The sequence below is a fragment of the Strix aluco genome, chromosome 11 (genome assembly GCF_031877795.1).
Source record: "Strix aluco isolate bStrAlu1 chromosome 11, bStrAlu1.hap1, whole genome shotgun sequence".
NCBI classification, from domain to species: domain Eukaryota; kingdom Metazoa; phylum Chordata; class Aves; order Strigiformes; family Strigidae; genus Strix; species Strix aluco.
In genome coordinates this window covers 3,844,560-3,864,919 of record NC_133941.1, presented here as the reverse complement: position 1 = coordinate 3,864,919, position 20,360 = coordinate 3,844,560, and the positions used below count along the sequence as shown (strand labels likewise).

Sequence of the window (20,360 nt, the reverse complement as noted above, 5' to 3'; positions counted from 1 at the left end):
AACATAAGCGTCTCCACTGAAGAGCGTGGCCTTTGGTGGAACACAAGACCAGAAGACTCAGGCAGGCCTTTGTAAAATGCTTTATCAACCTTTCACAGCTCCAGCCAGGGATGTTTTGATGGGCTCTGCCCCAAGACTGCTTACACTAATCACACACTTCCTTTCACACACAGATGCCAAAGGCAGTCGTTCATATTATGACAGTTCCTCACATGGAACACAGTGGGACAGACTCAAGATTGCTGGAGATGAAGGCAGCACACACCCCGTGGCAACCTCCCTCTGCCTCCCGGCATGACCCAGCCTGCGAGGCACATCCCTGGTCTCCTGGCTTGCACCCCAAACTGCAGCAAGGGCTGAGGGAAGGGCCATAACTGATCTGGGAAAACCTTGAGCAAGTCAAATCCACAGGAGAGGAGCAGCGAGAGCCCAAGGGGTGCTCTCCTCCCTTCTGAGCAGATTACAAAAAAAAAAAAAAAAATTAAAAACATTGGGAGAAGAGCAATGTGTCACTTTGGTGACAGAGCAGGAAGTGCAGCCTCCAACACACAAACAGCTTGAAGTGAAATCAGAAAAATGGCATATTTTTTTTAAACGCAGAGGCTCCAGCCCTTTCGGCACTGGGAACTGTGGGATTTTACGCCTAGCAGGAGCACAGGCCGCTGCCTGCAGAGGTCAGCTCCGGCACGCCGCCGCCGCGCACACGCAGAAACATCCACGGGACGGGTTGACCTCCGTTGGCCCTGGGGACAAAGTCCCTACAGTGGGGACGCCAGGAGCCACGGCCCAGGCAGGTAGGCAGCACGGCTCCCCGAAGGACGCGTGAGACAAGGTACGTGGGGTTTTTGCGTTTGCACGTAGCGGACGGACACACAGATTTTTCTTACGCAGCTTCACGGAAGAGGCAGCTGGCGGCTGAGCCGTCCCGGTGCTCCAGCGCCAAACCCAGTGCTGCCTGGGACGGCTGAGGTCTGGGTTACTCCAGTCTTGTGTACTTAGCACGCTGCTTTCAGGCTTTTCTCCCTCCCAGGACAATAAGACACCTTGAATTAAAGGTCTGAATATCAGAAAAGCAGGGATTAAGAACATATTAGTAAGAGTTTCCAGACTTTCAATGTCTTATAAAACAGTTCAGAAAGGCAGGCAGCCTCTTCAAGAGAAAATCTGCTTTATTTTCCACACCCCACGCTTTTTTTTTTTTTTTAATTAGTATCCTGTGACAAATCCTGCTAACACAGGAATTACAAGGTTAGGAGTTAATGTAAAGCTGAGCCCCATGGGAAGCAGGACGGAGGCAGCGCAGGCAGAGCTGCCAGCGCCTGCCAGCTCAGATCCGGCAGCCTCGGAGCAGGCACCTGTGGGCTGGGCAGCAGCGGCAGCACCCACCATCAGGGTGGGGAACAGGCCAGGGCCAGAAACTTTCTTAAGCATTAACACATAGTTGTGGGATATTGCAGCAGTAACTTCTCATAAAATATTGGGGACAGACTGGTGAAAGAAAAAGATTTTATGTTTAAAAAAGTATCATAAACCCTGCATTTTGAGCTCTTAAACATGCCCTAAATTCTCATTGTCCATGTCATTGCAATGAGGACAAGACAGTGCCTAAATATCCATGCAACCCCTGTGCAGGTACAATATCTTGGCCAACCTACTGAAACCTCTCCTCTCTGCACCCAACACCTTCATATCAACCACCCACTGAAGGGGTGCCAGTCCCCAACAAGCCCCATCCCTTCCCAGAGGAGCTCAGCTTCCAGGATGGCTCTGCCTGAGCCCAGCAAGTACTCGCAGGGCTCAGTCCTTGGCAGCGTGAATCCTGACCTCGCCAGTGAGAGGCAAACAGCCTCCTTCAGCGTGGAAAAACTCACAGTCTGGCTGGATGGCGGCGAGGAGCACACTCAGAGACGGCGGGCAGTGGGTGAGTGGGAGGCCCCTGGCTGCGGGTGGGTACAGAGCATGCCTACATCCCTGCTGTTTCTGCCTCTCCTTTGCAGCACGGTGGGTTTTGTACTCCTGGGTATTTGCTTATTGCCAGTCTCTTAAAAAAGTGGGAGCATGGAGATTGAGTCCCCTGTGACTGTAAATCAACACGACTCCTCTGCAGTCCCCTCCCGCTGTCTGAAAGCTTTTCCCCTTTCCTGCTCCCATCCCTGGTATCTCTGGCAAGACCGGTTAAACTGGAATAAAAGGTCTGAGGGTCACACAGGTGAGCATCTCTGTGCGAGGGGGATGCACTGCTGCGCAGTGATGCACGCCACGCGTGAACCACAGTCCCAGTGACCCTCCTCGGCACATCAGGCTCATCCAGGTGGTGAATTCCTTGCGTGGGTTGGCTCAGCCAGGGCTGAGCTGCTCTCACTCCTGATGGGTGTGCCATGACTGTGTGCTCAGAAGGAACAGAGAAAAAAAAAATAAATCTTTTTTTGTCTCTGTAACTACATCCATATTATACCCTTGTCAGATGAAAACAGCACAGGCCACTGGGATCACATGCTTCACAGTGCAGCTGGAGTTCAGTACAACCTTAAACGTGAATGGACTCAAGGTTTCAAGGCAAAAAGGGAGCAGCGAGAGTGTTCAGGCTGACACAGAAAGAGTGAGCCCAAGAGTTGCTCCCCAACGCTGCGAAGGGCTGGTGTCAAGCAGGACACCCAGCAGCTCCAGCCGTTAGTCACCCCTCTGGGCAAAATCCGGCTAAGCACAGCTCTTGCTGCCATCACATGTGGGAACAGCAATTAGAGACACTGGGATCCATAGCATTTTCTGCCTGAGGCACAAAGTCACCTCCAACACCCTGACCAGGACAGTGCCTTACCCAGCAGGGTCACTATTTCCATTCAACTGACGCCTCTCAGACCTGCTCGGTTCCCCTGCCCTCCTCCTTCCCCAAACCCCCTGCTCTTCAGAGTTAGGTGTGACAGCCATCAGAGCTAACACTGGCAAAATAAAAGGTGCCTGCAGTCACCCTAAAAAGTCACAACATCAGTATCCATGACCCCTGCTCCTCCCAAGCAGGGCTTGAGGCGCTGCCCACACCTCCCCAGTCCCAGGAGAACCAACTCTTCTGTGTTGCTTTGCAGTCGAAGCTATCGAACGCGACCCTGTATTTAGCAGAGAAAATCAGTATTTCCAGAGCCAGAATGAGAGGTACGAAGCAGCAGTCAGAAAAGCTGTTCACCTCCAGAAAAAGATGCACGAGATGGGATGGACTGAGAGTGGACCTGAATTTAAGTACATTTACAGGTGATTTTTATTTATTTTTGTAAATGTACAACTAATTTTTTGTTAAAAGTTTTGTATGCCAACAAGAATCGGCTTTAGCAAAGGCTGGGAGAGGCCAACAGTTGACAGATAAGGTTTTGATACAAACGTGCCACCGGTTTTTACTTTAGCAGCATGCTCGGGAAAAGGGAAAATGATGATGGACGGCAGGGAGCTTCTCAAAGAGTAGCACATGGGTACAGTGTGATAGATCACAGCAGTTCACATCCTTGATGCGATATATCCACTTCAGCAAGCTCCTTACCTGTGCTACAGCTTGCATACCACTCCTCAGTCATTTTTAAACATAGAGCCAGAATTTGAAGTGGTGCTGTTTCAATTACATTACTGACTTCCAGATAAATTAAAGATGACATTTTGTCTATCTAGAAAAAACATATTGTATTAAAAAAAAAAAACCAAAACACCACACCAAAAAACTCACAACCTTAGTTTGTAGGTAAATGGAATAAAATATTTCTCACAATTCTTTCCTTAAAAGCATTTTCTTAACACTGCATGGCATTGAGCTCCACATTTTAATTGCTTGTGGTGTGCTGTTGCCCGGCGCACACTGTCGATTTGGTGGGGTTACATACCCAGTAAGAAGGTGCAAGTTCAAAAGTGGCATTCAAAAGGGCAATGCCTGCACTTTACAAACCACCGCTGATGCTCAAAGTCACTTTCCCATATTTCATCATGTGAAAGATTATAGTTTTTTATGCTAAGCTCTTCACCACCTACAGTGAGTGGGACGGATCAAGGGGGAAATCCTCCATCAAGAGCTCTTGGACCTGAATATTATATTCCCAATAAAAAGCAGGTCTCCACTCCTCCCTCGGAAGAAAAAAATAATCCTGAAGATTTTAAAAACCTGATAAAACTCAACCATCTCTCCCACCTGGGCTTGCTTTTTATCAAGCTCCCTGACACCAAGGGCTTCGGCAGGGCCAGCCCTGTGCTAGCCCATTTTGCGGGATGAAGAGCACCGTCTGCCTCACAGGACAGCTCTCCTCTGATCAAACACCAAGTGAGCGCCAAGCTCTTACTGACAAAGTCCTGGTGCCTCCTGGTGCCAGCCACACTGAATCCCTTGCACACATTTAAAAGCCAGCTTTCCTAAACTGCAGTTAAAGTAATATTATTTCTGGATGGGCTGCCAAGGGTTCATTAAGTCTTTTCCTGTTAATCAAAGCAATTTCCCTTTTGCTTCTTTGCTCATATTTTTCCCCCCACTTTTTCAGCTTGACTGATTCTCTCTCAGGGCCAGTATAAAAGAAAGGTCGTAGTCATTTGTTAACAATAAAAGGTATCTAGAATGAGATGCTCACTAGAGCACTGCAGTAAAGCAATATGCTAACAGCCATACAAGCTACTGAGAACAGCAGAGCCACTTATTTTTACATGTGAGAGCACATGTACTTTTATCCATGAGGTGATTCAACCGTATTCTGAGGAATCCCAGGAAGGGGGACTATCTTCCTCATATTTTCTCAGGATTTCTCACACACAGAAAAAACTTAAAACCAAATGAGTTCCTGATTTGTAAAAAACAAATGAATTCCTGATTTGTACCACAAATATTACTGTACCCAAGTTCCCATACAGAGCTACTGGAATAGTGTTTTTTGGGATGTATGCAGCCCTATCAGCTGGTTATGGCAAAGGACCTGATCAGACAATAAACCAGCTGTTACAAGGATGTATTTGAATTTTGCCACAAGAAAAATAATCTCAAGTCAGGCCAAATCTCCATGCACCCCAGTATTGTTCACTGACAGTGACTGACAGCAAACACTCAGGGAATAGTACAGAAACAAACCCAACATGCCGAGAATGGGAATGGGAATGTTCAAGAAATCCAGGTCTCAGATGCCTACATATGTAATTCAGTCTAACGTGAAGTGCCAGGGTTTTGGGGTAGGGTGGTGGGGTTTTTTTAGCTCAGCCTTAAAATGTGACTTAAAAAAATCCTATGAAGTAAAATAAAGATACAAAGGGCTCACAAGCTGTCAGAGTCACAGGAGCCTTGGAGCCGGGCTGGGTATTTTGGCGCTCAGAATGTGCTACTCAGAACAGATAATTCCTCCAAGAGCAAGTGAAATAATGAGCTAACAATACTTAGGCAAACTACGTTATGAAAGAAGTAACAAAAGCAGCTTGGAAGAGCACCCTTCCTGCAATACTGTGTTGATACTGGACGTTGGGTAAGGTATGACAACACAGCAATCAAAAGGCAGCAGGTGGTACTGTCTGGTGAGCAACACAGTGTCACTGCCTCATTCATCACAGTCCTGGAACTTCATCTGTGTAAAAATACCCCTTGTGCCATCTCTGCAGGGCAGTGTCAGGAGACATCGCATTTCTCCTTCACCGCATCTTCATAAGAAGTATTTCGGTGCTGGGCTCCGACAAACAGATTGCCAAATGGATTCCTCTTGCCACCCAGCATAAGCTTATTGGAAGCTACGCCCAGACTGAACTGGGGCACGGTAAGGCTGCAAAGAAAATGCCTCCAGAGGACAAAAGGCTCTGGCCCAGAGTCTCATGGCAATTTGAGTTCAAGCTGTCCATGCTTCACTGGGGCAGGGCTGGCTGTGGGGCAAAATGTCACCTGTGTGTTAGAGGTTGATGTCCACAGTGTTCCTCTGCAAGCTGGAGATGCGCTGGCTTTTCGTTTGCCAATGTGGAAAAAATAACAGGAGCGAAGGTGAAAGCTCATGGTTAGAAAGTCGGCAGTCACCATCTGTGGAAGAAATCAGCCAGGCAGCTTGTCCAAGCTGATGGCTGTCACCATAAACCAGGCTCAAAAGATCTTTGCAGGACATGGTGTGGGGTCACTGGGAGCATCGTCCCATGAGTCTTGTGAGGAGGGTAAACCACAAAACCCTGGTGATACCTACACCAGCCTCCAGGGATCCTCTGCTTTCTCCATCCTTGCAATATACCTGGAGATATAAATTTCTTTTTTTTTTTTTTTAAAAAGGAACTTATCTTCAGGGTTTGGAAACAACAGCAGTCTTTGATATCACTACACAGGAGTTTATACTGAACACACCGAAGATTTCTGCCATGAAGTGGTGGCCTGGAGACAGTAAGTACCACACGAAATACTTTGGTTTTCCTCACTTGCCTCCTTCAGTTATTCTGTCTGCCCTGCACAAGCTCAGGGTTTGAGGGCCCAGGTGCTAGAAGAGGACTTCAGTAAGAGATGCACATACCGAGAGGCAAGTAAGAGACCAAAGGGTTTTGTACAAGTTCAAAGGCCAGAGGAGGGCCACCATCATCTATCAAAAGCTCTTGGGTGGCAGGGCTGGAGAACTTCACTCAGGGAAACTCCTGCCTCTGCAGGAATCAATCTTCTCTTCTTTGTAAATAATACTCAGGTGACCAAAACCTGCAGGGAGGTCATCAGCATAAAGGATTCAAGTTATCAGCCAGTCTCAGCATAAAGGATTCAAGTATGAAATTCATGACTCCCTTCAGGAAGGTATTTCACAGAAAATAACTGGAGTTACTCTAACAGTCACAGCACTTCCCACTCCCTCAGCACTGCATGAACTTTAACTACTTATTTTTTCTCATCTGCTGATGCAAACTGTTCATCCAAGCCTCATGGGCAGCGACAGAGGCAGAAAGATAACGCAACTTGTGAGAGGCAAGAGCAGGCTCAGAGCACAGATTTAGGCAATCCCCAGCTTCCAGGATCTGTGGATCACACCTGCGCTGACCTATATGTTAGCGAGACCTAACACACCATCAGCACTGACTGCTGGTAACTGTGGAAGTGTTTGTACTGTACCTTGTCTTAAGGGAAGGTTTTTCTTCTCGCAGTGGGAAGGTCAGCGACCCACACAGTGGTCTTTGCTCAGCTGTACATCAACGGGAAGTGCTACGGCGTGCATCCCTTCATCGTGCAGATACGCAGCCTTCGGGACCATTCGCTCTGCCCAGGTAAACGACCCCACACGTGGCAGCACTTGTGCAGGTGCTCTGCCTATTTTTTCCTTAAATGTTTTCTAAAACATTGGGCCCAGGGAGAGTTACAATTGCCAAAACCAAACTAAGACAGATGCCCAAGACATAGTTATCATTAACCCCAACCTTTTTATTTAAAGGAAGATTTAATGTATCCTCAGGCATATCCAGACCAAGCCTTTTCTTAACCAGAAGCCTGGGCTGCTCTGACCACCCCTGCATTAACAACTCAATTCTGACCCTGGTCAATACAGGTAACAGATCAAACAAACTACCACAAGGCATTCGAATGCCTGTCTCATCCCTCAGGCAAGAACACCCATGCTGGGGAAGAAGCAGAGCTGATCATGCGTTTCCTTTGAGATCTCCAGCCTGACACAAAATTGGGAGGAAAAAAGTTCAAGTGGAAGTAAGCAGGCTATGTTTTCTCTCACTGCAGGCATAACTGCAGGAGACATTGGTCCCAAAATGAATTTTGAGAATGTTGACAATGGCTACCTCATGCTGCAGAACGTGCGTGTCCCCAGAGAGAACATGCTGAACAAGTTTTGCGAGGTATGTATGGACTCACACCACAGACTCGCCCATCAGACTCTCACTGCATAGCCAGAGAGATGACGGGGACCTGCCCAAATTTAGGACAAAAACCTTCCTTTGAGGTGTCTGCTAGTCTGTGTGGTTTTATCAAGGGCAGAAGTTACCTGAATCCTAAATGAAACTTGGCGTCAGCAATTCCACATTCAGAGGTTGGGGATCACGGGGCAGGCAGAACCTATCTGAGCCAGAAGCAGTAAGAGTTTGTCTCTTCAAATGGATAAGTTTCATCCATCATACATAAAAATATTTAGTTTTGCATTCAGTGGAGGATTTCGATGGCCATTTTGTTCTATGCATAGAGATTACACAACCATCCTAGTACTGAAGTATTGAAGAAGGTGGCATCTAACATCCTCTCTCTGCTCCAGGTTCAACCAGATGGCACCTACGTAAGACAGGGATCACAGAAGATTAATTATTTCACAATGACTACAGTGCGCATTTCCCTCATTTCAGATGAAGTTATAATACCTCTAATGAAAGCTTGCACCATTGCCATCCGATACTCTGTGGTTCGCCGGCAGTCCAAGTTAAAGCCTGGGTAATGCCACACAAGTCCGCAGGGGTGGGAAGGGGACCGTACACCATGTTCCCCTGCACCAGTCTGGATTTCTACTTTTCATCTTATCTTTCAGCACATCACTGGCTTATTTCCTGGCCCAGATAGGGAATTACAAACATGCTTCCCCGTTATTTACATTAACGAGCTTCAGTCAAAGTACAAGAGAATGTTTACAGTTCTTTCCAAGATAAGTTTCAAAGTTTGAATAGCTCAGCAGTTCACACAGGCAACTTATTTTTCTTATAACTGGCCTTCCCCTGTAATCCCATAACTCAGCGGAATCCAGACAAAGCAGACAAGTTGCTGGTTCTTATTCCATAGCATCCTACTAGTGGGCACAACATTAAAACACCTTCCAACATCCACAATTCCAATATCACACTTCACAAGACTGAATGTTATTAGTCTGGTGAGAATCCCTGTAATTTTTAAACAGATCTTTTCATTTGAATGGATTTCAACAGTTCCCACTTCGATCTCCTTTCAAAAGCAAGAAGATTCTAATGAGAACGTGGTTTGGTTCAAACGCAAACCGAACACAAGAGCACAGCATGCTGAACTATTGTAATAACCAGTTCCATCATGTGAAGTCCTAAGTGTACTAACCACAGCAAAAGCGGTAAAGAGCACCCAAAAAAAAAAAAAAAAGCTCAGAAAGCTTAAAATAATTTAGACTCAAATATTTTCAGAGAAACCTATCTACACCCAGGGCCACAAAAATCCATTTTTTCAGGGTACAGTGCCACCACCTCCCCTATAACATCTAACAACTTGCTGTTCTTGAAGGCTTCATCCTCATCCTCTCCCGCAGCCCCTGTCCCCCATCCGTACAGACCGATCACCCAGAGCCTTTTCTACTCTGTTAGGCTGGTTCACCAACACAGCAGAAAAATCATTTTTTTCCTTATCGGGCTTGTTTTTCTAACAGCTTAGCAAGCTGGGCTGCTTTGCTGTCATGACATCAGCTCCGTCCTGTTCACATACTGCTTCTTGGTCATGAAAAATGCCATTCTCCATTATGCAATAGGTAAACTAACAGTAGCTATGCCCGTGTCTGCACTTTCCCTGCTTCATCAGTTGTCTTCCAACAGGGAACAAGAAGCAAAAATCCTTGACTACCAGACTCAGCAAGAGAAATTGCTGCCCCAGTTGGCAACAGCCTATGCCTTTCATTTCATCAACGACTACCTGCAGGAGCTATTCAACAGGGTGTACGGAGAGATCCGGAAGAAGAACTTCAACACGCTGCCGGAGGTGAGTTGCAGCAGGATTAGCTTGTATAGCACTTCTCATCTCTAAATATCAAAGTATTTTAGCAAATGGAACAAGCATTCCTCTCACTTCTAGATAACTGGAGAAAGAGGAAGCACTAAGAGATCAGATGGCATGTCCTAGGTCCACAACCAGTCAGCAACAGCATTTACTTTACCGCCCCAAATTTTTTGTTTTGGGAACTATTGCAGAGTGAAAAGTCCTTGAAAAGCACGTCTGTTTGATAAAAAACTCGTTCCAGGTAGCTGGTGGCACAAATTGTTATTTCACAAGTTCATCTACAAATGCACATGCAAATATTCACTTCTGAGCCAAAATTAAAAACATGACTTTTTTAGATAGAACATAAGATTTTGCAACTAGGAGCCCAAAATGAAAACACACTCTGAACAAGGGTGGCCAAAGCCACTGCTGGTTGAGAGAAACCCAAAGATGCATAAACTGACCACAGCGTGCCCAGAACGAGGGTGTGCAGCGTCCCAGGCAGGAACCAAAGGCCAAGCTCAGGGAGCTGGGTGCTACACCAGCATGCAAAGGAGGATCTGACAGGGACTGCATGCCCAGAAACTGCACAAAATTTAAAAAGTTATTCTGACGATTGCTTTAGAACACTTTGACCATTAATCCAGCTTGCCTTTTTTTTTTTTTAAAACAGCTCCATGCATTTTCTTCAGGCTTTAAAGCCATGGTTACTCAGTACAGCACTTCAGCAGTGCAGATCTGCCTCCAGGCATGTGGGGGACATGGTTACTCCTCGCTGAGTGGACTCCCTTCCTTGTATACTAGAATAATTGCCTCTTGTATTTATGAAGGGGAAAACACCATTTTGCTCCTGCAAACTGCCAGGTAACAATTCAAATCTGTTCATCTAAAAGCCTGCCCCCTCATTTATTCAACCTCTACCACTTCTTCTCCAAAACCAGTAAAACCAGCTACTCCTTTCTCACAGCACCTTCTAAAAATACAGCTCAGGATATAAACTATTCACGTCTTCTGTCTAACAGGCATGGAGGTGTGTGGGAATTGGATTATCTCTTCTATTTTTGGTTTTGGGACATATGCAGGTGCTGTTCTGCATAACCTCATTTTCCTCTTTGTCTAGTAGCGCAGCAAAGGCATCACTATACAAGTTTTGGCATTTATTTTTCAAGCAGCCAATGTAACACTATATCGGTAAAGTGAGGTTGATTGAGAAGGCAGTTGTTGGATACTGAAAGCAGATGAGTCATGCTCCAAGAACACCACTTTCCTCTGAACACGCAGACTGATGATTATCCAGAGTAGATGAAATACAGCAGAAAGAAACCACAGCTGCTTGAAGTTTTAATAACATGTGTTTTTACTAGAAGGAGAAAACCAGTACACTTCCCAGGGACAGAGTTGCTACCACATAGCTCTGTGCTTGCAAGCAGACACTTCTGCATTCATTACTGCCTCTTCTTGCAAGATCAATAGCAAGGTCAAGAGAAATGCTGTAGCCTTTTACTTCCAGACCTAGTCAGTCTAGGTCATAGCAGAGATGCCAGAAAAATAAGGGAGTGGGGAATTCTCCTCGGACACATGTTTAGCTCCAAGGGTCTCATGTTTGTTAACAATGTGACACTGTGTTGGGGATCACAGAGGGTAAGACCAAACCACCATTAAGACTCCCAGAGCATTAAGACTCAGGCTGCAAAGTTGATAATGTATCTAATCACCACGCTGCTGAGACTGCTAATGGCCACAGCAAGTTTCTTCCAAAAAATTCATCACTACAGATCACTGTAGTATTAAATATGGTAGAGAGGCAACCCCTGAGACTCAACATAATCAGGTTATTACAAATAACATGCAAAACAAAAGGTCATTACTTGAACAAGTCCATTCCAGACCACTGATGGGATGGGTCACACCTTGCTGCTCCTCACCCAAGCCCACTTTACTTTTCGCATGACCGTTTGCTACGTAGGGATCACAACCATACCCTGCTCTGACTGTTACCCTCTTCCCAGGTTCCTGATTAAGTGCTTCAGGGCAGCCAGTGCTGGCCAGACTGTTCCACCATCTGTCACCTATCTGGCTGCAGTGAAACCTGGGAAGTGTCCAGCCAAGAACAAGTTGGAGTTTCTCAGTCCCGATATTTACACTGAGGCCTATCAACACATGGCAGCCAGGTCAGTACAGAGGATGGGAAATGGGGTTTCTCTTTGACATCAGAAATGTGTTAAGAGCTCAGCTTCTTCCTTGCTTTAAAGGGAGGTAAAATAACATAAATTACACAAGAATTGACACCATCTGCTCCTGAAAGAGAAAAGGAAATCTCACACAGGATTAACAGCCACGTCAAATGTTCAATATGAAGCTTTCACATTCAGAACATCAGAAGTCTTTAAGCCACGTGCTACCTAACAACTATATTCCGTAGAGTTGATTCTATGCCGAGCTGATGGCACTATTTAAGTAAATCCCAAACCACATCACTGAGTTGCCATCCAATAAATCCCTGGGCAACTGGACCCTGTGTAATTCTGTACAGAAGATTAAAATTTCACATACTGTGAAACTGATGTTTGTTTTCAGTTAACACCACAGCAAATAGAGCCTCTCAGCTACATATTCAACTACTCAACAGAAATAAAAATGGTATCATGAGTGGTCTCAATATTACGTGCATGGTTACGGGCCATACAGGCATCATCTCCAAAAACCAGGTAAATAGACAGACAACCCTGCTGTCATTCAAATCAGTGTAAAAACAGAGCCATTCTCCTGAAAGCTTTGGTGTCAATGGGAGCAGGATTTGGATCCCTGTGTAGAAAAGTTGAAACATAATGTAACATCAATCCAATATAATCACAGCTTTAATTTGTTTTGCAAACTCTTCTTACACATGCACAACCCAAGAAAAACTCAGCAGACCCCCTGGTAAACTACCCTGGGAGCTGAGAAGGCAGAAACCCTTCAGTACTGGGGTGGTCTGGGTACTCCTCCCAGTTTGTACTTGGATTTTGCATAATCTAAGTTTGCTCATACTGAGTGTAGATAACTACAAATGTCAGCAATGCCATTTTGCTATACGATCACACACGAGTCTGAGTATGAAATGAGTGCATGTGGGCTGCCCTATTCATATACAATATGCTTTTTCAATTTTCCAGACTTGTAAGCAGCACAGCAGCTAAACTACAGGACTTGATTCAGTCTGGAGTCAAAAAGCATGACGCATGGAACCAGTGCACAGTGCAGCTGGCACAGGCTGCAAAGGTTAGCAAAATTTATCTGCTTATTTGACATTTGTCTTTATGACACGATATGCAACAGGAACGGCATGATTAGCTTAAAGTCTCGGCGCTGTTTACTGTTTTCTGTTAGCATCCAAGGGATACCACAAAGATCAGGGCACCACTGTGGTCTGCATGGTGGAAAAATTGTAGTAAGAAGCAAATCCCCATCTGAAGAATTTGCCACCTGAAAAGACCAGGTAGAAAAAGACTAGAGGGAGCAGAAACGAAAGCAAGGGGAAAAAAAAATAAAATACACTCACAGTTATACTGCCACTACTAGCAGAATCAGACCTCCCATATCCTGCAGCAAGAACCCACCATCTCCAGCTAACACTCATCTTTCTATAAGAATCCAGCGTTTCTGGCTCCCAGAAAGCCTCCTCAAAGCCACCCTTCTGAAAGCTGGTGGAGTCAACAGCAAGGGTGAAATATGTCTGGTATTTCTTACATCTACCGCTCACACAAGGCAAGATAACTGCAGGGAAAACAATGAAAAGCAGTGATAAGTGCAATGTTAATTACTACTGAAAGAAAAAAAATCAAATCGAAGTCAAATTAATAAGAGATTCAAATCCAGCTCCCAGTTCACATGGATTAGACAGGCAACCAGCATGCCTTCAGCTGAAGTAGGGCTAGGACAGCACCATTTTTTCCCCAGAACAGGGATTAAGGCAGAACTAAGCAGAAAAGAAAGCAAGAGGGGAGAAAAGCCCTAAATTTAAAAGAAAACAAAAAACAATGATACTTCAGTGTCTCCAAAAAACAAAATTCTTTTTTTGATATGCAATTCCTCTACAATTATGGTGAAGGTCTTCCTTCCTTCCTAAGCTGAGGAAAGGAAGATTTTGAAACAGATTCATGGCTTATTCAATTTTTAATGAAAAATAACTTGCTGTAATCTACTGTTTGGCCTGAGCAAACCCAAATTGAAATGGACTCAGCAAGAAGCCCCCAACAGGGAAAAAGGAAGCCTACACATACCAAACTGTGTGATACTATATTGGTGATTTCATAGTAGGGAACAGCCTCCCTGTAGTCAGTCAATTAGTTGAAGTCCTTGATGAGTCAAACTCCTTCTCAGCAACAGCCGAGAACTTTTCAAAGCCATCAGAAGTGTTGATCAGCTCATACCAGTAAGCACAGTTATAACCCTTCAAAACAAGAACTCGCTGAGTAAGGGAGCAAAGACTTGATCTCAGCAGCAGCATTTTTTGTGGTCACCTGTTTGCCGTGCATCACTCCCCATTTTCAACTACACAGACTCAGTGGAAGCAGCAAGTATGAAATGCTGTAAGCTTGAAAAAGAGCAGAAAAACTGTGTAATTGCCTCAGAAATAAAGGAGACCTCCTATAAACAGAGCGACTTTTTAAAATTACTTTCCCAGTAATTGTTTAAATGTAAGTATCTTTTTAGTGAAATAAAACTGAAGTTTATTTGAGATTACCTCTTGAAAAGGCTCTAACCAGCACTCCCCACACAAAACCCTGAACAAGCCATTCCCTCCTGCACCCACTCAAACAGGGGGCCGAGCTCTCCGGACTGAAGAGCAGGGGAGACTGTGTGTCAGAGGAGGAGCTGGAATCCTCTGAGAAGCAAGGAGGAGAACTCAAACACAGGACTAGTCAGAAATAAACTATTTCTGAAGAGCCTAACATATGCAGAGAGCTGGCTGTGGTAGTGTCAGTGGTGACTGTGCTGCTATACTCTTCAGAAAATGGGATCTGGGCCCCCAGAGTTTCTTAGATACTTCAGGGAGAGGAAGAGTCACTCAAACCCCTTGAGTTTCTCCCATAACTTTAAATCTTTGACGGCTTGCTGCCTTCTTGGGGCACTTCTGTATTTACTTCTTATTCCACACCTTCCCCCATGTGACCACACAGCAGCTCTATGAACTGACACCTGCCAGTTCTCAGCCAAGTGGATCAGACACCGGGTACAGCTTTGCTGCAGACTCCACACAGGTGATTTGCTTGAGTAGATACGCAGCTTCTCGGGCAGGTTCTGAAGTCCACACTGGCCTCTACACTGCTTGACGGTGGCAGCATGAAGAGCTGCAGTGCAGGTGTGCTGTGCCTACACCCAGAGCTGGGAGGAGAACTGGACAGCAAGGGAGCGAACCCACGCAGATACCAACACCACCAACCAGTGCAGTAATGTCAGCGTAACAACAGTCACCCCCACAAACAATTAGCCTGCTTCATTTGCTCTGGACCTCAGTTAATACTTCTGTAACTTGAGTGTTAGACACTGGTGTCTGTCCCAGAAATTATCAATTTACTTAAAACCACAAAAGCAAGAGGTAAGTTTGGTTGCTGTTCTCTGACAGATGTTTTCAGAGCTGAAGTCCTACAGACATTGAGCCCCACGTACCACAAGTCCAAGGTCTTCAACAAAAGAGTTTTCTCCTGTTGATGTATAACCAAGATTCACTTGCTAGGGGTCAACACAAGCACATTCCAATGTGTTTCCATCACACAAACTTTTGGGGGTATTCATCAGAAATATTTAGATTAAGTACTGCCATGATTTCCGAAGTGGTTTTCTAGAGTTTGCAAATACCACAGTGCTGACTGTTTACACCCCCAATTCTCTCCTCTACTGTCGCTGTAAGACATGAACGCAAAAAGGCCTGGTCAACCAGCAAACAAAGAATACAGATGGGAAAAGTGCCAGGGAAATGAAAAGGTTTTATATTCTTTGTGAGAACGTTTGAGTCACTTGGCCTACTAAAAGTGTTTTGAGGTGCATTCACTGTTGATTGCAATTATTTTCCAGGCTCACTGCCACTACATCACAGTGAAAAACTTTGCAGAAACTGTGGAAAAACTCAAGACCGAGGCTGGCATCCAGAAGATTATGAAACATCTTTGTGACCTCTTTGCACTGCACGGGATCTTCTCGAATGCAGGAGTTTTCTTGCATGACGGATACGTTTCTGGAGCTCAAATGGACATGATCACAGCATCATACCTGGACCTCCTGGCTGTCATTCGGTGAGCTGCTCTAGCATGAGAGGAGACACACAGATACTCAGTTTGTCCCTGTGATAGATATAAAATGGTGCTGCTGTACCTATAGCAACATCTCCAAAGTCAATTCACCTCACTTGGTTTTTATTTTCATTGCCTGGCAGCACTAGAAATCAACTGAAACATCTACACAGAGCTCATTTTCACAGCAAAACAGACCTAAGTGTCCAGCTCCTCTGCAATCTCTAAATTAGAGTTCTCTAACATGAAATCTTAAATAATAAATTGAGAAATCCTGAACGCTTTCTACCCTTTGCAGTAGAGCGAAAGCAGGAAGGTACATAGTCAGAGCAGCACTGGCAGGAGGCAGCCACAGCAACCGATCATACACCACAAAATCTGCTTAAGCCACAGCTAATACAGCCTACTCTGTTGCCATGGCTGAGTTGCAACCGGTACCCAAACAATCCTGCCTACAGCTAGTTCAGATGCAACTGCTCGACACCACTTATTACTAACTAGGTGAATTCTGAGATATGCTAAGGTTTAAACTTACCACAGCACTCAGGCTTTTTGACAAAAGGTTCATCTTTCACTACTCAGTGCTGTTTATGGTGCAGAGAAGCGAGTTGCTACTGTATGTAAAATTCTGCTTAAGCCACCTGAAGAGAAACAAGAATACATCGTAACCAAGAGCTGAAGAGGACTGATCCAAACAACAAGCCTTTTCAGAACTGATGGCAGAATTCAAGTTAAGCGATAAGCTTCACATAACCAAAAGCCTAACACGTGGTCATCTCCAGAATTCATTACAACTTCTCTGTGTTAGTCCATGCCTTGTTAACAGGATTCAAGAATGGAGTGGGTATTTACCTGGGTAATTAGAGTCAGCTATTTACCATTAGTAGAAAGCATACAAATCCTTCCCAGGCTGTAGCAAAACCCAGCCTTTCCCAAACCCCCAAACAGCCCTTCCCCAAAAGGAACTGGTAGATGCAAATGCCAACATTTGAGCAAACTGCACTGCATCCCCATGCCTCAGGCGTGGGGTACAGTCAGCATGACTTCTGACACCCAGGACTAGGGGAGGGTGAGGAAAAAGAAACCATCTCTGGCTTAGGAGAAGATGCTGTCATTACATACTTGTCCTTACACTGTAGCTCTCTGTTGCTGACTGCTGTCAGATTGGCCCCTGGGTACGGTTCAGGGTTGCTTTGTTCTTACAGACACAAAGAGAGTAGAAGACCTTGACACCCCATGATGAGGTAATAGAAATACTTAAGAGAAGATGAAGGTTGAAGATCAGCAAAGCACATCAACCAAGTAGCAACCTTCTTCCATTTTGTAAGACAAACACATACAGCATAAGAAAACCAAACCAAAACAAACAAACAAAAAAAAAAAAGAGAAAAAACAAAAGCAAGAACTGGCAGAGCCTGCTGAGAAAACACCTGACATGAGATTGAGTCTTAAATTAGGGACAGACCCCAGGCGATTACAAAACCCTGCAAGTACCCATTCAACAATACAGACTGCTCAGGGTGTTAGTAGAACATGCCTCTGAGGAATCAAAACAAGCAGGACTTTCCCCAGTGTAGACAAGGGGAAAAAAACTGGCACACGTGTTTTAGACTGAGGAACTTGGACAACTGACTTACAACTTTAGCTTTGACTTATTTATCTCCCTTACAAAGCAATACCTGCTTCAGTGATATGAATGTCGTTCATCTACTCCTTAGGAAGGATGCTGTTCCACTAGTGGATGCTTTTGACTTCACAGATAAGAGCCTGAACTCTGCGCTTGGCAGTTACGACGGGCAGGTTTACCAACGGCTGTACGAGTGGGCTCAGAAGTCACCAACCAACAAGCAGGTACGGATGCTGGATTACATCCAGGCAACCCTCTGCATTAGCCAGAGCACAAGGTGTTTGCTTTTCTTTTAATAAAAGCAATACAGATAAAAGTAAGTGGAATAAGAGCTTTTAATTCTTAGTATCGCACTGTGAACCTGTGATACTCCAGTTATGCCACCTATAGTCTTAGCTCAGACATTTAAACCTAATGATGAATTACAGCCCCGGAGTACTAGAGCTTGTACCAGGGAGCTGGACTGTCACGTGCCACCAATGTGGTTTGGGTATTTAAACTTCTATCACTGAGGTAACGTTGTACAAAATAAGCTAAAACAAGTCTGTTTATATAGTTTATATATTATGGAAAAACACTAGATGGCTGCAAAAGCCACTAAGCACAGGATATTTTCCCTATGCTGGTACTTTTACTAGTGCAACACTTGCTTTTTTTAATGATATGTTTAACCAGAAAGAGTATAAATGTTAAATAAGGCAATTTCATCCTTCATGGTCTTCAGCACTTTACTTTCACTTCTTAATTCATCCATATTGTGGAGTAATGTAAAATTCTGCATGATGTAAATAGCTATTGCTCTGTTTGAAAACTCATTTTGCCGTAAGTGTGATTTTTACTGTGGTAATCGGCAGCCCTTTGAAATTCTACAGCTGAACACAAAATATGCCTTCAGCAAACATTCAAGTCCAAGCATATTTTTTGAAGTTAAATAGTATGCTGTCCCATTGGGGATGAGTATTGTGTACTGGTTATGAAGGACAGCACATACTGTAGGGAAAAAGATCTTGCACATAGCTGAAATAGCTGGAGGTTTGGTTTTGGGTTGGTTTTTTTTTTAAAGTAGTCTAGATTTCTGTATTTCAGAGATCATTCTTAAGAAAAAAATTATAGCCTTTGCCTTCTTCTTAATTACCATTAATTCCCTTCCACATCCTCTTTCTGCACAGATGAGCCCAGCCTACGAGAGGTATTTGAAGCCACTTCTTCACAACACACAATCGAAATTATGAAGACCATGATCTAAGGCCACACATTTCCTCCTGTTCTTTGTACAGCACTACATTTTATGAAGCATCAGTAATGACTAATCAGAATTAATAATCAGTTGCAGCAAGTATGAAATAAGATTCTTAGCCATTTGCATTTAATCAGACAGAAGCCAAACAATGCTGAGTGGTACCCACTGCTATGAGGCAATCTAGTCAGAAATAGTCTAGGGTTCACCCTTTTCTAACTTGAAGTGTCCTGACAGCATCAAAACTACGTCATGGGCTTTCTTATTCTTTTTCAAAACCCACTATATGATGATTAAAGAAAATAAAGCACACATTATGAGCTCCCCCTCAGTGTGTTATAACTTTACAGTGCCTTCAAAAAAAAAAACAAACCAAAACCAAAAAAACTTTACTGAAAAAATCCAAGGAAGGCAAAATTATGGTCCTTCGTTTCTAAGAACAACTCGTTCTCTTAGATCAAGAAGTGTATTAGAAAGTACATCTGTTTGGACAATTAAAATAGCTCTTAACTTGCTCAGCAGTGGCTAATGAAAATTCAGACAAAGCGGATGCCAACTCCAGTCTGCAGAATTTACTTTCCCATTAATAGAGCCACTCATACTGTCTTTCCATAAATCTTGCGCTCCAATAAAGTGTATTATTTGGAATACTGCTTCTCTAATTATTATACTTCATAATTATGGAAAGGGCAGGCTGATCCAGACCGGTCATTAATTTGCCAGTAAATGAACTGTTGCAAGAACATCTTGTGATTATAATTCAATGCCAGTTAACACAGATATTTCTTACCACATGTTGCAGGAAAGAAACAACCACTTTTCCTGAGCTTCATCAGTTCAGCTTTTCTTTCCCCCCCCCTTATAGAAAGAATAAACTTCTTACTGTGTCTTATTACAAAAGTCAAAAACCCTGCAATATATGAAGAGAGGGAGACAAAATATGATGGAGAAATACACCCCTGAGACAGGCCTTTTGAGTGAGAGATGGGATGGAAAGCTCCTGCCTTCAAGAACCAGCAACTACCATAGAAATCCAGACCCCCTCTTACATCCCCAAAGAGCTGTGGTCCGCACAGCCCGGAGAGCAAAGCAGTCGTGGTAAGGAACCCTTGTGACAAGAACTTCATGGGAGAACATGACCCATTCATCAAAACAGCTATCAACTCTCTTACTCCCAACACCATTCAAGTTTTGTAACCAGAAATTCTGTTAATAACTATGATAAAGTGCCCAAAATAAGCAGAAACGGCTATACAAAATTGAGTGAAAACACAGAACTCGAGTGCCTTGACTTGAACATCATCACAAACGGCATTCTACAGTTAAAATTATATATGTAAGGCACTAGATAAATCGCTGACAAACCAGATAACCCTACTTAGCGGCTACAAGTATTTAGGCTCTGTGTTCCCTCCACTCCTAACCCTTTAGCCAGTACAAATACTTGTCGTCTTTCTGTTGGTCATAATGCAGTTTCCAAAACAGAAGCTTTTTCTATGATGAAGACAGATGAATCAACTGATTAACATAAAAAGGAACAAAGTACATCAGTAATGAAGGAGAACAGAG

The 20,360-nt window shown here is 44.2% G+C and overlaps 1 protein-coding gene and 1 long non-coding RNA gene across 4 annotated transcripts; one reads left to right on the top strand and one right to left on the bottom strand.

Annotated features, from left to right (window-relative positions):
* The first annotated feature begins 712 nt into the window (after nt 1-712).
* ACOX2 (acyl-CoA oxidase 2) lies at nt 713-19,439 on the top strand. 3 transcript variants are annotated; one of them, XM_074836107.1, is made up of 15 exons: nt 726-832; nt 1,633-1,921; nt 3,084-3,246; nt 5,605-5,756; nt 6,251-6,358; nt 7,099-7,218; nt 7,682-7,797; nt 8,208-8,380; nt 9,493-9,655; nt 10,329-10,519; nt 11,665-11,826; nt 12,811-12,916; nt 15,713-15,930; nt 17,646-17,778; nt 18,724-19,439. In XM_074836107.1, the coding sequence occupies exons 2-15, from the start codon at nt 1,762-1,764 to the stop codon at nt 18,784-18,786; spliced, it is 2,028 nt and encodes a 675-aa protein (XP_074692208.1). In that variant the 5' UTR covers nt 726-832; nt 1,633-1,761; the 3' UTR covers nt 18,787-19,439. The 3 variants fall into 3 exon arrangements, with proteins under 3 accessions (XP_074692207.1, XP_074692209.1, XP_074692208.1); XM_074836106.1 differs by having other exon boundaries at nt 713-1,921; XM_074836108.1 differs by lacking the exons at nt 3,084-3,246; nt 5,605-5,756; nt 6,251-6,358 and having other exon boundaries at nt 716-1,921.
* Nucleotides 8,103-8,475, bottom strand: LOC141928234 (uncharacterized). The gene is made up of 2 exons (XR_012624703.1): nt 8,311-8,475; nt 8,103-8,224 (listed from the first exon to the last, which is right to left on the bottom strand). It is a non-coding gene; the product is annotated as an uncharacterized LOC141928234 (long non-coding RNA).
* Nucleotides 19,440-20,360: the final 921 nt, after the last annotated feature.

Bases quoted from the DNA above. Each gene is read 5' to 3' on its own strand.
- ACOX2 (XM_074836106.1), top strand. From the start codon at position 1,588: ATGAGGACAAGACAGTGCCTAAATATCCATGCAACCCCTGTGCAGGTA. The intron at 1,922-3,083 runs GTGAGTGGGAGG...GTTGCTTTGCAG, and splicing joins TCAGAGACGGCGGGCAGTGG to TCGAAGCTATCGAACGCGAC. The intron at 7,798-8,207 runs GTATGTATGGAC...TCTCTGCTCCAG, and splicing joins TGCTGAACAAGTTTTGCGAG to GTTCAACCAGATGGCACCTA.